We start from the raw sequence: 15,394 nt of genomic DNA on the forward strand, positions 1-15,394 counted from the left end.
GGGAGGGAGGGATGGAGGGAGGGAGGGACGGAGGGACGAAGACAAGAATTCCCCGCACAACAGAAAAAGTGCCAATAGCACACCACAAATAGATTCCAAGAAGACAGAAAGCAGATGAGATCGCACATGTGAAGACAACAAAACAGAGGAAACATTATTATGAGACAGTATAAGTAGGCACAGTTCTTTGCAGTCATATCCTACAGAATACACAATTCTCTACCATGGCATCGTATAGAATGTCATGACTTTGAGTCAACACATACAATAAGCAGCAATTGGCAAATGGTCAATAAATGATTAAGGAATACAAAGCTAAACAAATTCAGTCCCTCCTTCTCAGCATCTTGCCAGCACTGTGTCTGAACTACATCTATCCCACCTTAAGCTTCTTCTTCAGGAAAAAAAAAAAAAGGAACAAGTTTCTAAAATCCCCTACGGCAACACCCAGGGATTTCTGCCAGTGGTAAACGCTGTTTTGAAACATAAAAAGTCAGCTGGTGAGTAAGCAAATGATACTTCAGAGAATGTGGTTCTCTTCTGAGAAATCTTTGTAATCCTGTTCATTCCAGTCTGGTTTTTTAAAACAAAAGTGTAATGACTTGGTCTCCTCATGTTCCCAGTGTATTCCTAGCAGGGCAAGCAAAAACCTCTGTCAGCCTTCACTCGTGTTATTTACTGCAAAGAGGTAACTCTCAAAGTAATTTGTCCAAGCTCCACCAAAGCACAATGTGGGTACCTTGAAGACACCACTCATTTAAAACTCATACCAAGTCTGACTTTATTTCCAAAATGAGCGGTTCCCGATCCAGCAAGGATAATGTGGTCATGAAAAGGATGTCCAAAGCCACCAATTTACATTGGTTTGGTTTGGCACAACTTTCAAAGTTCTTGGAGTAAAAAGGGAATGACACGTGAATAACTGCAATTGAGATAATGCTCCCAGGATTTTAAGCTTGCCGTTCTGCAGCCATTCAGGGGAGACCTAACCAGCTTCAAGACGGTACCTACATAATTTATAATTACTAAACCTTACTGATAGGTTCCAGATTATTTTTTGAAAAATGCATTGCCCTCTTTTTTAGTATACACTTTGCCATTTTCACCCTACTTACACAATTTAAAACGTATGATCTCAGTGGCGGGGCAGAACCTGCTGAGAGCGGGAGCCACCAAGGTCGAGATTATTATAATTTGCAAGATGTATGATGTTGCTATCTCTGCATCTAAAGGACGGAGAAGCTGTGTCAGTAGATTCATGTTGCAACTGAACGCTTTACTCGGCTCCCTCTTACTTTCTGGTTGCTAACTGAAGCCACAAGACAGTTTCTCAGCTATGACTCAGTCACGCAACCACAGCAGTGGCTCAGGTCTGAATTACCCTCTCCATCTCCATCAGCAGCACACCCTGCCTTCGTCCCAAAAGAAAATAGGTTATTAAGGTAGAATAAGGCTGTTTTCTTTAAACGCTGCCATACTTTCATATTGTTCAGTTGTAATATATCCAATCCACACTACTCTTTCAAATGTTTTTGATTATTGAACATTTAAAAAAAAAATTCTGCAGAAATTTTCAAAAGACCAAGGTTTCTTCTGTTACAACTTCAGCTTACACATGAGAAAAACAAAGCTTGGGATTCCGAGGAACTGTCGCGGTTGAATATCAGTCTACAGCACAAGACAACATAGACACTCTAAATACTCCTAAAATACTATTATGAGTGTCAGACAAAAAGTAAAAATGTACTTGATTTTATAATTTATTTTTAAAAGATTCATATCAAAATGAGGCTTAAGGAAAAAGTTATGATTCATATCCTATTGTTTCGGATTTGTTTCACGTATCTTTGACTTCTTATAAATCAGCCAAACAAACAAACAAATAAATAAATACAAAGTCAGTGTACTCATTTTTACCAGATACAGATTGACTTTTCCTCTTTAATAATTCTTTTAACTGAGATCTTTGGCTCTTTTAAAGATAAATTGAAACCCTCCTTTACAGAACATAGACTCACATTTTTTTCCTAAAAATATTTTTTCTCCGAATTCCTTTCAAATAACTGGTAACCTATAGAATAATTAGGGTACTTTTCATTTAGTTAAATTTTATTTTGGGAGACAAGATGAAACTGCGTATCACTCTTCGTCTGAATGACATTGGACTATATCTGAATCCCAACTCCTCCAAAGCTGCCCCAACTTGCTGTCCTGACTGTGTTCTATAGACACTACTGCACCACCAATAATGATCTCAGAAAATTCAAAGTCATCACCTGCAGTTGTTTATACGTTCACAAAAGAAACATTTTTAAAAGAGTACACAACCACGTACAAATTCTTTTTTTTTCTTTATTTTATGAGACAGGGTTTCTCCATAGCTTTTGGTTCCTGTCCTGGAACTATCTCTGTAGATCAGGGTGACCTAGAACTCACAGAGATCCGCCTGTCTCTGCATCCAGAGTGCTGGGATTAAAGGCGTGTGCCACCAATGCCCGGCTCCATGCACAAATTCTAACCTTTAAAATAAATCATATTGTTTTAGAGTTTTCAAATTAAGACAAAATGCCAACTACATTCTGATGAAGCAATAAGAAAATTTAGTTATATTAGCTAAAATTTGGTCAGTAAATCATCCTAAATTAATCTTTTATCATTCAGACTTAAACACATAAGTATAAGGACAACTGGATCCTGGAGTGAAAGCAGGAATCATATATTAGAAAAGTGTTAATTATGATTTTCACATTCAATATGTCAATTTTTCATTCTACTTTGGGCAAACACAGTAGGTTCCTTTAAGGCAATAGAGGTAGTTTGCACATTGGGAAGAAAAAATTGTTTGATGTTTATAAAATGGATTATGTCTTGGGTGGTTTTTCTGATTACAGATAGGTGTCTCACTCCATCCAATTCTTCTGTATTCTGAGAAGTTTGTACTTCTCAGAAAGGGGAAGCGTCTCAGTAATGTATTGTTTATTAGCTTACTCTGCAACTCCCAACCCATAACAATTAAGACATTTGCTAATAGCAACTTTACTCCGCTGCTATTGTCACAAGTTACTTTAGTTCATTACTTAGAAGAGTTCAGGGCACTGGCAATAGTTGCTCTGCCTTATGTCACCGATGCCTGTGACATAAATTGCATTATCCTACTGTAAGCTAATGAAGAAATGTTTTGCACAACACAAAAAGTCCTAATTTAAAATGTGTAGAAGTATAGAAATGGCAAACCAGAGGAATGACATTTCGTGTCATCAAAGATCTTTGTAATGTCTTTGTTACAAAATATAATGAATTTGTTTCAACTTATTTAACACTTATTATCATGGATCCCCATGATTAACAATGATTTGACACCACCTCCTTGGAGAGGATGCTGGGATAATGGCCCATGCCCTTGGCCAGTAATCTCACCCAGACTTATCTGTCTGATAGCCTAGATACATGATACTCCTAACACAAAAATTAAAACATCAACATTTATTGGAGAGAATAATAGTACATAAATAAGTATCTCTGTATATTTTCTCATTTATTAATAATCCTAGAGACTTAGCTGTTAAAATGGCTAGATACGATAAACAAATATGTCCAAAGTCAAACAAGTGATTATCCAAAGTTCCCTACAATATTTTGATGACCAGTTCCAAAATGATCTGAAACTCATAGAGCAATAGGCCAGAATTTTCCATATTTTCTTTTTATAATATAATATCTTATTATATGAACATGCTAGAAACTAGTCATACATTGAATGACTGTTTACTCTGTAGCTCAAACATTAGACTAATACATGCCAAATGACAGTGATTGCAAGAGATGCAAAATGGGGCATGGTTGGGAATGAAGAGAGAGAGAAGAAGGATGGGAGATAGAAGGAGAGCAACAAAATGAAAACAAAGAAGAGAGAGGAAAACAACTCATACATGTCTAATTATTTTATCTTTCCAATAAGGGAAGTTACATTCACACACACACAGACACATACACACACACATGCACGTTCTTTTTTTCCTAATTTTTTTCTGCTTGTCTTAAGAATCATCTTGAATATGCCATACACTTGCATGGGTTTTTGTGTTTGCTTTAATGAAAGTTGTATTTGACTCTGATTGTCTCAGAACTTTATGACAAAAATTGGGGGATTAAAATTTTGAGCATTGCTTTAGTTGAAGTCATAGGAATTTGTCTTCTCTGTGGTGAAGGGGTATTAACAATCATGTACAATACACTTCATCATTATTTGTTTATATTCTCAGTTCTTCTATGTGCTGGTTTGAAATATGCTATTTTGTTTTCAGGCTTAGATGTTGATGGAATATATCGAGTTAGTGGCAATCTGGCAACAATACAGAAGTTAAAATTTATTGTCAACCAAGGTAAGTGATTTCTTTACTTCAAAGACTTTTCAGAAGTCACATCTCTAGTTATGCTCAGGCAGCTGTACACAATGAACAGACAGTCAGTAACCAATGTTTTGAGGGGAGCACACAAAATGCAGAAATTAAGGAATAATTGAACAATTATCAGAAAAATAAATTATAACCTGATACCTGAAAAGACATAGACTAGAAAGCCAAACTAATAGCTCATGTAAAATCAACAATGTGTAGAATAAATAAATGAAAAAATAGAAAACAGAATAAATAATAAACTAAAGAAAAATAACTCAGCTTTGAAAAACTGTTACTGGGTTATGAGAGGTTCCTGATATATGTTGATGAAGGGAACAATGGGCATGATTGAAAACATAAGAACCAAATCACAAATGCTCAAAAAAGAAAACATGGAAGATGTGTATGCTGTTAATGAAATGCAAATCAAGAAACAAGATAAGGTTAACACCCCTCAAGAGAAAACATAATGGCGCACCTCTTTGGGTCCTTACCATCAGATACGGACTCTCTGTAATGTCTGTTGTTTCCATACAAAATTCCACACACAAATATTTTCAGCTTTATTCCTAATTGAAAAAGCTTGGAGATAAAGTCAGGATGCTGCTCAGGAGTGAGATGTCTGCCTCACATGCATGATGTATGAGACCCTGGTCCAGCCCCTGAAAGGGATGAATAAAAACTTGAAGGTAATAAGGTATGTCTCAGAATGTGATTGGACTAAAATATGTGGTAAATTAATATAATGGAATATTACTGTGATGGATAGAAACCACCTATTGAGCCATGATTAGACCTGGGAGAACCTTAGATGTGTATTGCTGAATGGATAAGGCCAAGAGCTACCCACGGAAAACTATACAGCATTTCAGGAAAACTGTACAGATAGGGAAAGATTAGTGGTAACAAGGAATTTGAGAGAGAAGTAGAGTGAGCACAGAATGTGAAAGCAGTTAAAGAATTCTGTTTAACATCAGCATTGTGCGTTTATATTGTTATAGATTAACTGAACCCATAAAATAGACAACACAGAGAATAAAGGCTAGCTGTCAACAATAACATGTCAAGCTCATTCGTTGTGACAAAGTTACTTTGTTAATACAAAGTGCTAACACTAGGGACTCTCTGGGAGGTGTGAGGGAGCCCTTGTTAACTGTATGTGCTGGTCAGCCTTTCTAAGAGCCTGAAGCTACTCTTAGAAAGTCTATTAATGAAAAAAATAAAACTAAGAACATTAGGAAAAGAAGAATACGATGCCTAAATGACCTTAGGGTGATATTTAAGTAGTTTGTACACTTCATAACCAGATAACTAGGGTGTCTATCATTTCTGTGTTCTCTTCACACGCTTGGTAACTGAATTTATAATAGGATACTCCTATCTACTCTCTAAAATTTCATCTCTGCTAAGACCCATTGGTCTTATTCTTAGAGAGAATGTAATCAAATGTACACATGGGCTTTATACCAAGAAGCATTAAAACACGAAGGTCTTGACCTCAAAAAAATAGAATAAAGGGGTTGGAACACCTGCCTCTTCCACAAATCTCGATATGAGCTTGGATTTGAATCTTTCTTGTGTTTCTAAAAGAGATAAATTTTGTTGTTTTAATTATGTGGTTTGTGTGGGCATGTGAACGTGAGAGCTCATGCCCACAGAAGCCAGAGGCACTGGATCTTCTTGGAGCTGGAGTTTATGGGCAGTTGTGTGCCACACCCAAAATGTGCCTGTTTTGCTGATGTTCTTGTTCATGAACCAGTGCTAGTCTTGAGGCATCCCTGTATTAATAACTGTGGAGTAAGTATGTATGTCTGTGCTACCTATGTATTGTGCAACTATGAGTGTGTATGTCTCTGTGTGCGTATGTGTGTGTGTGCTTCTGTATGCATGTGCTTCTGTGTGTCTGGGGGGGATGGTATGTGTACATCCTCTATATGTTGGTTCCTGTGAATGCTGCAGGTAGAGGCATTAAAACTGGTAAAAATTAAACTGTTTCTCTATAAGTTCAGGCGGAAAACCTCTTATGTGTGTTGACTAGTTCTTTGACTAGTTGTCCCGTAATTCTTCTTTCTATGAATCTTTAGGGGCTCTGCATATTGACTAATTTGGCTAGGCAAAACACAGAATTCAACTTTACATTACTTCATGAAAGTCCCATTGGTCTAAGCCACAGTGTACCTCTGTGGGTAAAAATTTGCATGAAATAGCTCAGTCTCATTTTTATTCTGTTTGTAAGCAGCTAAAATCATTCTTGTAAGATAGCTCATGCTGAAAGCATATCCTGACTGGGATTCTAGACAGCTGGGCAACACATTTCTCCTACAAAGAAGAAATCTCAAAACAGAAGCCATGCTAGAAACAAACACTAGCTGTATTTCCTGCCTTTAAAAAATTATGCTCAGCAGTTTGTTAAAGAAAAAAAAAAAAACAATCTGCAATGAAAATACGAAATCTATCCATCTCATCTTTTACAATCCAGACTTGAGCATCCTCGGAGACGTTGTAACTGCTCATGTTTCTGTGAATGTTGACAACATAAAGCTGGACAGAGGCCTGAGTTGGTATCTGGTGGTATAAACTGTCAGCAAACAGCCGTCCTGTTTTACAGCACTCTGAGAATTGAACACAGTCAACACAAATGAGGCGGCACTGGGACCTTTGATACTGCTGACTCGGTGTCCTGGAGTCTCATGACTTACATATTGAGGAGACAGAGAGATGGTCACCAGTCTAGAGCACTTGTTTTTTTTTTTTTTCCAGAAGACCTAGAGTCAATTCCTAGCACACCTGTAGAGGCTCAGACTATTGGGGTTATCCAGCACCTCTTCTGATTTGTGTGGTACCAGAAGTTTACATGCACATAAATGTAGTTAAAACACTCATAAATATAAAATAAAATTTAATACCCTAAAAATTTCATATATCTATATATAGAGAGATATATGAAATGTATATTTATGTATATATACACATGTATATGTATGAATGTATATATATACTATACACACACACACACACATATATATATATACCATCCCCTCTCAAAATTTGATGATTGGCGTATTATTTGAATTAGTGTTTGGAACAAGGAGGGTAACACATGCTTGTGTGTGTGTGAATGAATGATGAAATAAAATGCTGATGACATGCATTTTCCATTAAAGTATGCAGAGCTATGCAAGCATCATACATTCGTTTTAAAATTCTTACAGGACATCGAAGAATTTGGTGTCCTCTCCTTCATTAGCATCTTTTATCCCCTCTGTGTTCAACTTACATGATGCCTCTTTTTAAAAAGGTTCCAAATATATTTTTTTTAAAAAAATGAATAAGCCTTATCCACCGTTAGACTACACAAATGAAAACTGATTTTAGAGATTTTCAAGAACAGTTGAATTGCAATTTCTGTGTTTCGCTGACTTTCTTGAATGCTATAATCATCAGCAATTCTAAATACACCAGTTGAATGATTCAATTTGTTTTGGTTTTCTGTTTGACTCACTAAACCAGAAAGAATTAGATACCCTTATTATACTTCCAGATCAGATGACACACACGTTAAATTCAAAGAGATCACTTTTGAAAAACATTTCCTAATTAAAATTAGTAATGCTGATAATAATTTTATTGTATAGGTAGCTACCATTTTCACAACTTACCGTATCAGGCTGTGCACTGAACTCCCTACATATATATTTAATTTAATCTTTTCTTCAACCTTGTAGTGCAGTTAGGTACAATGAATAAGCTTGTTGTTTTCAGTGAGGAAACTGAGGCTCAGTTGTCAAATGTCCCAGGATATGGGGCTAGAACTAGGTCGCAGATGTCTCGGACTAGAGTGTGTGCTGCTAACTATTGCCAAGAAGCTACACCGCCCCCATGCACTGATTCTTTATTACATCCTTCTTGCAAAAATAGAGAAGTGTCTCTTCAGGCTGGGCGTTCATTTGCACGTCCCTGTTTTCACTCTCCTTCTCAGCATTGGTTATTGGTGCTACTATTCAGTTTGGCTAAAACTATTCAAGAATGGGGATGTTTGGGAAAACATCACAGGAATGAGGAATCCTGGCGCCTCGAATCTCTGTAGGGTTTATGATTCTATGTTTGGATCAAGAAGCACGTTGCAGCCTTGCAGAAAGGCATTACGGATTCTTGACTTCCTAGGCTATTGGTGTATTAGTGAGTGGTGCTCTGCCTTGTCTGTTGAACTTGGTGACAGCTTTCCGTGACATTTTGCTGATGCAACTCCTCTGGTCTATATGGGCATCCCCAAAGAAAACTGGTGCATGACCCTAGATGTCAACCTGTCATCAGCCCGTGTCATTGTGTTGATCCTTCTGCATGATCTGTGACCTCCTGGTGGCTTTGCAGCATGGGTGCACGTATGCAAAAGACAGGCTTCAGCATAGAGGATGCTCCGTGGCTGTCTTAAGGACTTTTGACGGTGGGTCTTGGAAATCCCACCAGACTTCCTTGCATCAGCCCTCAGTCTCAGCTTGCCATCTGCACATATTGCCCCAAATCCAATCTTACATACATGTCTTCTGGTTTCACTCTTTCTATAAGAGACAGGAGAAGTTGGCATCTTCTCTGCAAAATACTACATTTGAAGCTGCCCCAAAGCCTGAGCCAATAGGATAGCTATAAAGCTATGTGGAGAGATAAGACGGGATTTTTCAGGACCAGTGCTTCTTGATACATGGTAACAGATTCCCCCTGCAAGTGTTTGCCTGGAATTGGAGGATTTTAGAACTGATTTCCAGAGATAGAAATGCAGATAAAAGACAACATGCTCACATTTTCACTATGGGTGATCAAAATATGTGCCTTACAGAAATCTACATGGCTAAGAATCTCCTATGGACATGCACGCGCATGTTTGTTTGTTGTTTTTAGGGGGAGAGAGTTTTTTAATTTGTAATCTTGTACTATCCCTATATTTATTCACAAAGATTGTATTGGCACAATAAGACATACTAGATGTTTGCTGAAAGGAATGCCTTTGCTTACTTTAAACTTGCTAATAATAGGTCAACCACACTGAAAATATACCATCAGAAAAGCAATCCTACCTAAACTACTTTTCTGCAATCATGCTCCTTAAAGCAAAGCACAAGCCTTTTTTAAGTAGCTGTTCCTCTGCATCCCCTACCATTTGTAGTACCAAAATCGAATAAAGGAAAGGGAAAGTGGGAAAGCATGTGGACAATTGGCGGTTTCATCTGGAAATAAGCAACTGGATGAAAGTAAAAAGGATTTTGAAAAGGATTTTTAAGACTTCTAGTCGTGTTCTTATAAAATAGCCCTTGTGTCAAATCCATTCATTTTTCTATTAAGTGAGTTTATGTTGCTCTCTTGTTATTCTTAAAATGAGTATTTCCTTAAGCCTACTTCATTTTCACTGGCAACCACAGCATTAACAAAACAAACTGTGTTATTTGTTTTATCCTTTTTGGGTAGGGTGAGTTTCTTTGTTTTGTTGTTGTTGCTGCTGGGGGTGGTAGTGGTGGTGGCAGTGGCGTGTGTTCCATTTTTTTTTAAGGCGCACCTTTGTGGGTTCCATGTGATGAGGTTTTATTTTAACAATGATTTATTTTTCCCTTAAAGCTAGAAAGATCACTTGAAAATAAGATGGGCAAACTCTAACATTGTTCAGGACTTTAGAAACTTCCCTAGATCTCATTTTCCAGCTCTACTGAATCTGAGCGCTCAAAGACTATTGATGAGGAAACTCTTATAGCTTGCTAGTTGCTTAAGGAATCTCATTGGCAGCTGTAGTAGGAGCTACGGGCTGTGTTCCACCCAGCTCCCAGCCGTCTGACTAGCTTATGCCCCGAAATAACAACACACAAACTGTATTCATTTAAACCTTGCTTGGCCCATTAACTCTAGCCCTTACAGGCTAATTCTCATATCCCGATCAACCCATCTCTAATAATCTGGGTAGCATCAGTCTTACCGGGAAAGATTCATCATGTCTGACCTGGCAGCTTGCTTCATGGCGTCTGCGTCTGCATGGGAGAGGGGAGCATGGCCTCTGAGCTCACTTCCTCTTCCTCCCAGCATTCTGCTCTGTTTACTCCTCCCACCTATGTTTTAACCTATGAGGGCCAGCCAAGCAGTTTCTTTATTTTTTTTTACCAATGACCTTCCTCCATCAGGCAGCAGTGCAAACTCTTGACAAAGATGTCAAGACAATAAACTCTTCATATTTTTGAATACAGAGGCCAAAATAAACTATAATTTCTAGTTATTGCATTTTATATTATATTCCAATCACAAGCTTAGGTGTCCTTTCCATTTCTAATGTACAAAAACTCTGGCCACTAAACTTAAAGCAAAATTATATGCTTATTGTGGGTTATATTATATAACTTACTACAAAACAAGTGATAAAAACTGACCTAAAAGTCAGGCAGTGGTAGTCAGGCAGTGGTAGTCGGGCAGTGGTGGTGCACGCCTTTAATCCCAGCACTCAGGAGGCAGAGGCAGGCAGATCTTTGTGAGTTCGAGGTTAACCTAGTCTATAAGAGTTCCAGAACAGACTCAAAAACCTACAGAGAAACCCTGTCTGGGTGTGAGGTGGGGAATGGCCTAAAGCTGTAATTGAAGCAATTAAAGGCAGAGGCAGTCAAGTGGGAAAGGCACACAAGATAAGAATTCAAGGATCTTCTTATCTTAATTCTGAGTTATTCTATAAGTCTAAAAGAATCTGTTCTGATCTCTTTGAATCTCATATTCTTCATTTCCAAAATGGAAATTAATATTTTAAAAAGTGAGCAAATTAAAAACTGAATCGGCCAACTGATAATTACTGTTTACTTTAATTATGATGACAAGAAGTTAGCCAAAATGAGTATTAGTTTTATTAGTAATACTGTATTACTAAATATTAATAATCAAATATGGTTCTGTCATCTACATGATGGAATTTTCTTTGATGGTAATTAGATTTGTTTCCTAGAAAGAGAAATCCAATACATGAGATTTTTTGAGTAGCTTGATATCAAAAGTTTTATCACATTATTAGTCAAATTCCTGTTCTTAGGAACTCCTGGATATAAAAGAGAAATTTAGTTTCCTTTTACAATGAATTTGTGATACAGGGAGTGGGCGGAGTCTATGGAAATTTTACAACGGAATTCAGTGTGGGTTTTCCATGGACATTTGGTTACTAAATCCAGAAATTAAGTGAGAGTTATTTAACTGCCAACTCTCGAGAACCCCCTAGGAGATTTATAAACTGTCTCATCATCATCACAAGCCATCATCACCGTGAGAATTAATAGGCAGCTCTTAAAACGCTCGCTAGAAAAGCAGACCAAGCCTCCTCCCGCTTCAGTTACGCTGGGCGCACAGCATCCTTTCTCTCCATCCCGACTCCATCACAGAAACATACTGCTATCTGACAAGATCCCTGCCAGTTCAGCTGCTTAACCAGTGCAAATTGATTACCTCACAGTTTCTGTGAGTCAGAAGTCTGGGCACAGTTTCGCTGGGTGCTCTGCAGTCAAGGTGTTAGCCAGGAGTGGATTCTCATCTGGCAGCCTGCCTGGGGACAGGTTCACATGGTTTTTGGCAAGCTTGAGTTTCTGGTGGGTTGTTGGCCAGAAGGCCTCAGTTTGTCTGTGGCTACAGGCCTGGGGCCGCATGGACGGTTCTGTAGGCCAAGCACAAAATGGTAGCTTGAGTCATCAGAGAAGTAGGGAAGAGAAAGATTAATAGCAACACAGAAACTAGAAACCTGAGTAATGCGATCATAAAGTGCATGTCCCATTTCTTTTACTGCATTCTATTGGATAGAAGAAAGTAGCTGTTCCTACCCTGGGGGAAGGATACACATAAGGTGTGATGCCCAGGAAGAAAAAGTAGCTGTTCGGGACATCTATGAGTTTCTTTTGTAAGAACCAAATAATGGAACTTTCCAAAAATAAAAAATTGGGAGTCACTCATAGAAACTCTCATTTAAACTCAGGTTGTTATTACAAATACATATTTGAAAAGAAGAGGCTTCATAGTCATATCTGGGACCCTCCACCACAATATCTGGCTAACTCTGTCTTGGCTGTCCAGGGAAATACAATTTATCTAGCCATAAGGTATACAATGTTAGAAATTTAAGAGAAGCAGAAATAGATCATTAACCACAAAAATAGTTAACCAGTTTTCTAACCCATGGAAACTTTTCTCTTGGATTGTTAACTGATAGTATTCACTACCACTTATCAGCTGAATCAATGTATAATTTTACAATGCTGCTGATATAGTATATATGTCGCTGCCATGATGAAAATCACTCACAGGTGTCATTGCTGCAATAATTTTGCAATACTGTACACTCTGAGATGAATGAAAAGGAAAGATGTCTTGCTTAACGGTTCTCTGACAAAACTAAAGATTGAATGATACTAAAAAGCATAACGGGATTAATCCAGTACCAACGATAGCCAACCCTGAATTGAAAATCTACTAGATGGCATGTTCTCAAATGTAAATGTATCTCAAACCCTCAGTATTCACATGAGAAACCTATATGTCAGAAGTTTAAAGAGCCTTCCTAAGGCTGCCAAGTCTATATACAACAAGGACCCAAGATGATCCATTTGAAACTCACTATAAAGCGTATGTTATCAGATTATTACATTCAATTTATCATCATAGACCCAAACCTGTTTTCCCCTTTGGGATACCAAAGAGTCAAACCTTACTTCTTCTTGTTGTAATGTATTTTCCTGGTATCTAGCTAATACTATTCTTTTACAAGGGAAATGCTTATTGAAATGCCTTTCCAGTAAAGTCTCTCTCTGCCTGTGAGTTCATCAGGGGTAAAATCTTGATTCGTCTGTGGGCGTTCAGCAGAGAAAGGCACCTGTTATTTTGTGGTCACTAAATAAAATTTTGTTCCTATGAAAGAAACTAAGTAATCAATGATTTGTTAACACAGACCAACTTTACATCCCGCAAGTACCAAGTGAGCTCACTGGTTTTATTTCTATTCTTTCTCAACCATAAGAGCAAGTCCTACAGCATCATCTGTTTCTGTTTTCTCCCCAGAGGCCTTTAAATTTGCATTTAGTTCCTCGTGAGTAAAATAAACAAGGGACAGAAAGAAACATTGGATAATTCCATAGCCCTATGCAACTTCACTAACACCAAGGGGAGATAACGGATTGTCCATCAGCACCGTGTGCCATTAAGAGTTGAACATATCAGATACAGTGTCAGAAGTAGATCCTGGCTTGCCATATTGACCTGCCACGTGCTGGGAATGATGACTCGGCTGAATCAAGAGCAATTGAATTGCATTGCTCCTGTTAGCTGACCTTGGCATCCCGATTTTTGAATGTCTTGTTTTTGTTTTCACACAGGAAATTCTCATTGTTAGTAATCACAGCTTTAACGAGCCACGTGTATTTATACATCATCTCTCTTCAAGGTGCCCCACACCCTTTAGTAACATTTCCTGACAAATGTGTGCTGTAGAAAGAAGCATTCTCCTCTTCAAAGCTGTTTCAGAAATGGAAAACAGTGGCAGGGTCAGCTATCCGAGGATTTGCTTAAAATTTGCAAGATGCAGGGCTCAAACTAAGATCTGGACTAAGGTCTGAATGATAGAGACACTTTTAACATAAAAGTCCATTCTCTTTTATGCTCTCATCGTCAGTGAGCACCACGGAGGAGGGGTGACAGGGAAGTCACTCAGTTTTCCTCTACGTTAGGAGTCCAAGAACAAATACATTTGAATAAAACCGAGAGGTGAGGTCTCTGAAATTGGGTGTTTATAGCACCCCCTTGACACACACTTGAAAAGTTCCGACTAACGCAAGACATTATGTAGGATGTTGGAAATCCATCAATAAATGGCACAAGTAACAAACCCTAGGTCATAGAACCTCTATGTCCATGAACATTCCAATCTGCTGTGTAAGAAGATAGAAATAGAAAAATCCAGGCTCTGGGGGCCTGCAAAATTCCTGCCCTTTCTTCTCCTTAAAAAGCAGCAGGGATTGGTGACATCTGTCTTTTCTACCAGTTTACTACCTTTTCTTTTACTTTGGTCCAGATTGCTTCTTTTTTGTGTGTGTTTTCATCCTTTTCTGCCACATTCTTCCTGAGTGCACCACTCCCCTTCTTACTATTATCCCCACCTATTTTTTTTTTATTATTATCATATGCTGTAAGAGGCTAGATCATTCCTGCCTCTTTGCTTGGACTGTGAGAAGTGTGTTTTCCTTTACCTTTGGCGTTTACAAGTGTGCATATTATTATATTGCAACAGCATATCTGTCCTTCTGAGCAAGAGGTATGCCATCATAGGTTTTGCCTACAGACAAACTCGCCTTAGGATTTTGGGGATACATCTCCACAGGAAGTGATTGCTACTACTGCTATATTCCCATAGTGCTTTGCAACTGTGGCTCAGTGCTGAATGTGGTCTGCTCTATATTCCCTCTGTCTCTCTCACAGTTGCCTGGATGATCCCCATTATGCCAATCATGCTCCATGCTTGTTGTAAGTTCTCCATAAAAGTATGCTGCCTGGTTTCTGCTTGCCAAAGTGCTTGCCCTTCTATTTCCACTAGAGAACTATCTGGATTAAAACTGGGATCAGTCACCTCCCAAAACATGGAAGTTATCGAGTGTGGTTTCAGGGCTTCGAGTTACCACATTCTGAGCCCCTGACAAGGCCATGACTATATATCTTAATGAGCTCACTTTGCCCATCCTCATGCCACGTGTTTCAGGTTTTAGATTTCTTTTACCTGTCCTGTTTACCTTACCTACTGCTCAACATTAGCATAAAAAGATCCCTCCCACTCCCAACTGTCTGTCAAAGTGTCCAAGGTGATTATTTTGGCTAGTGTTGAATTAAGAGCGGCGGAGCTGCGTCCCCAGGCACCCTGCCGCCCGCATGGCTAGCTTAGCTTATGCCCCGAAATAATTACACGGAAACTGTATTCTTTTAATCACTGCCTGACCCATTAGTTCCAGCCTCTT

The 15,394-nt window shown here is 38.4% G+C and overlaps 1 protein-coding gene across 1 annotated transcript in view; it reads left to right on the plus strand.

Annotated features, from left to right (window-relative positions):
• Arhgap15 (Rho GTPase activating protein 15) overlaps positions 1-15,394 on the plus strand; it is a 601,354-nt gene that overhangs the window by 398,079 nt on the left and 187,881 nt on the right. Inside the window, exon 11 of the mRNA XM_005346381.2 lies at positions 4,305-4,382. Within this exon, the coding sequence (XP_005346438.1) occupies positions 4,305-4,382 (78 nt within the window). The remainder of the gene's footprint in view (positions 1-4,304; positions 4,383-15,394) is intronic.

Source organism: Microtus ochrogaster, chromosome 4 (genome assembly GCF_000317375.1).
Source record: "Microtus ochrogaster isolate Prairie Vole_2 chromosome 4, MicOch1.0, whole genome shotgun sequence".
Taxonomy (NCBI): domain Eukaryota; kingdom Metazoa; phylum Chordata; class Mammalia; order Rodentia; family Cricetidae; genus Microtus; species Microtus ochrogaster.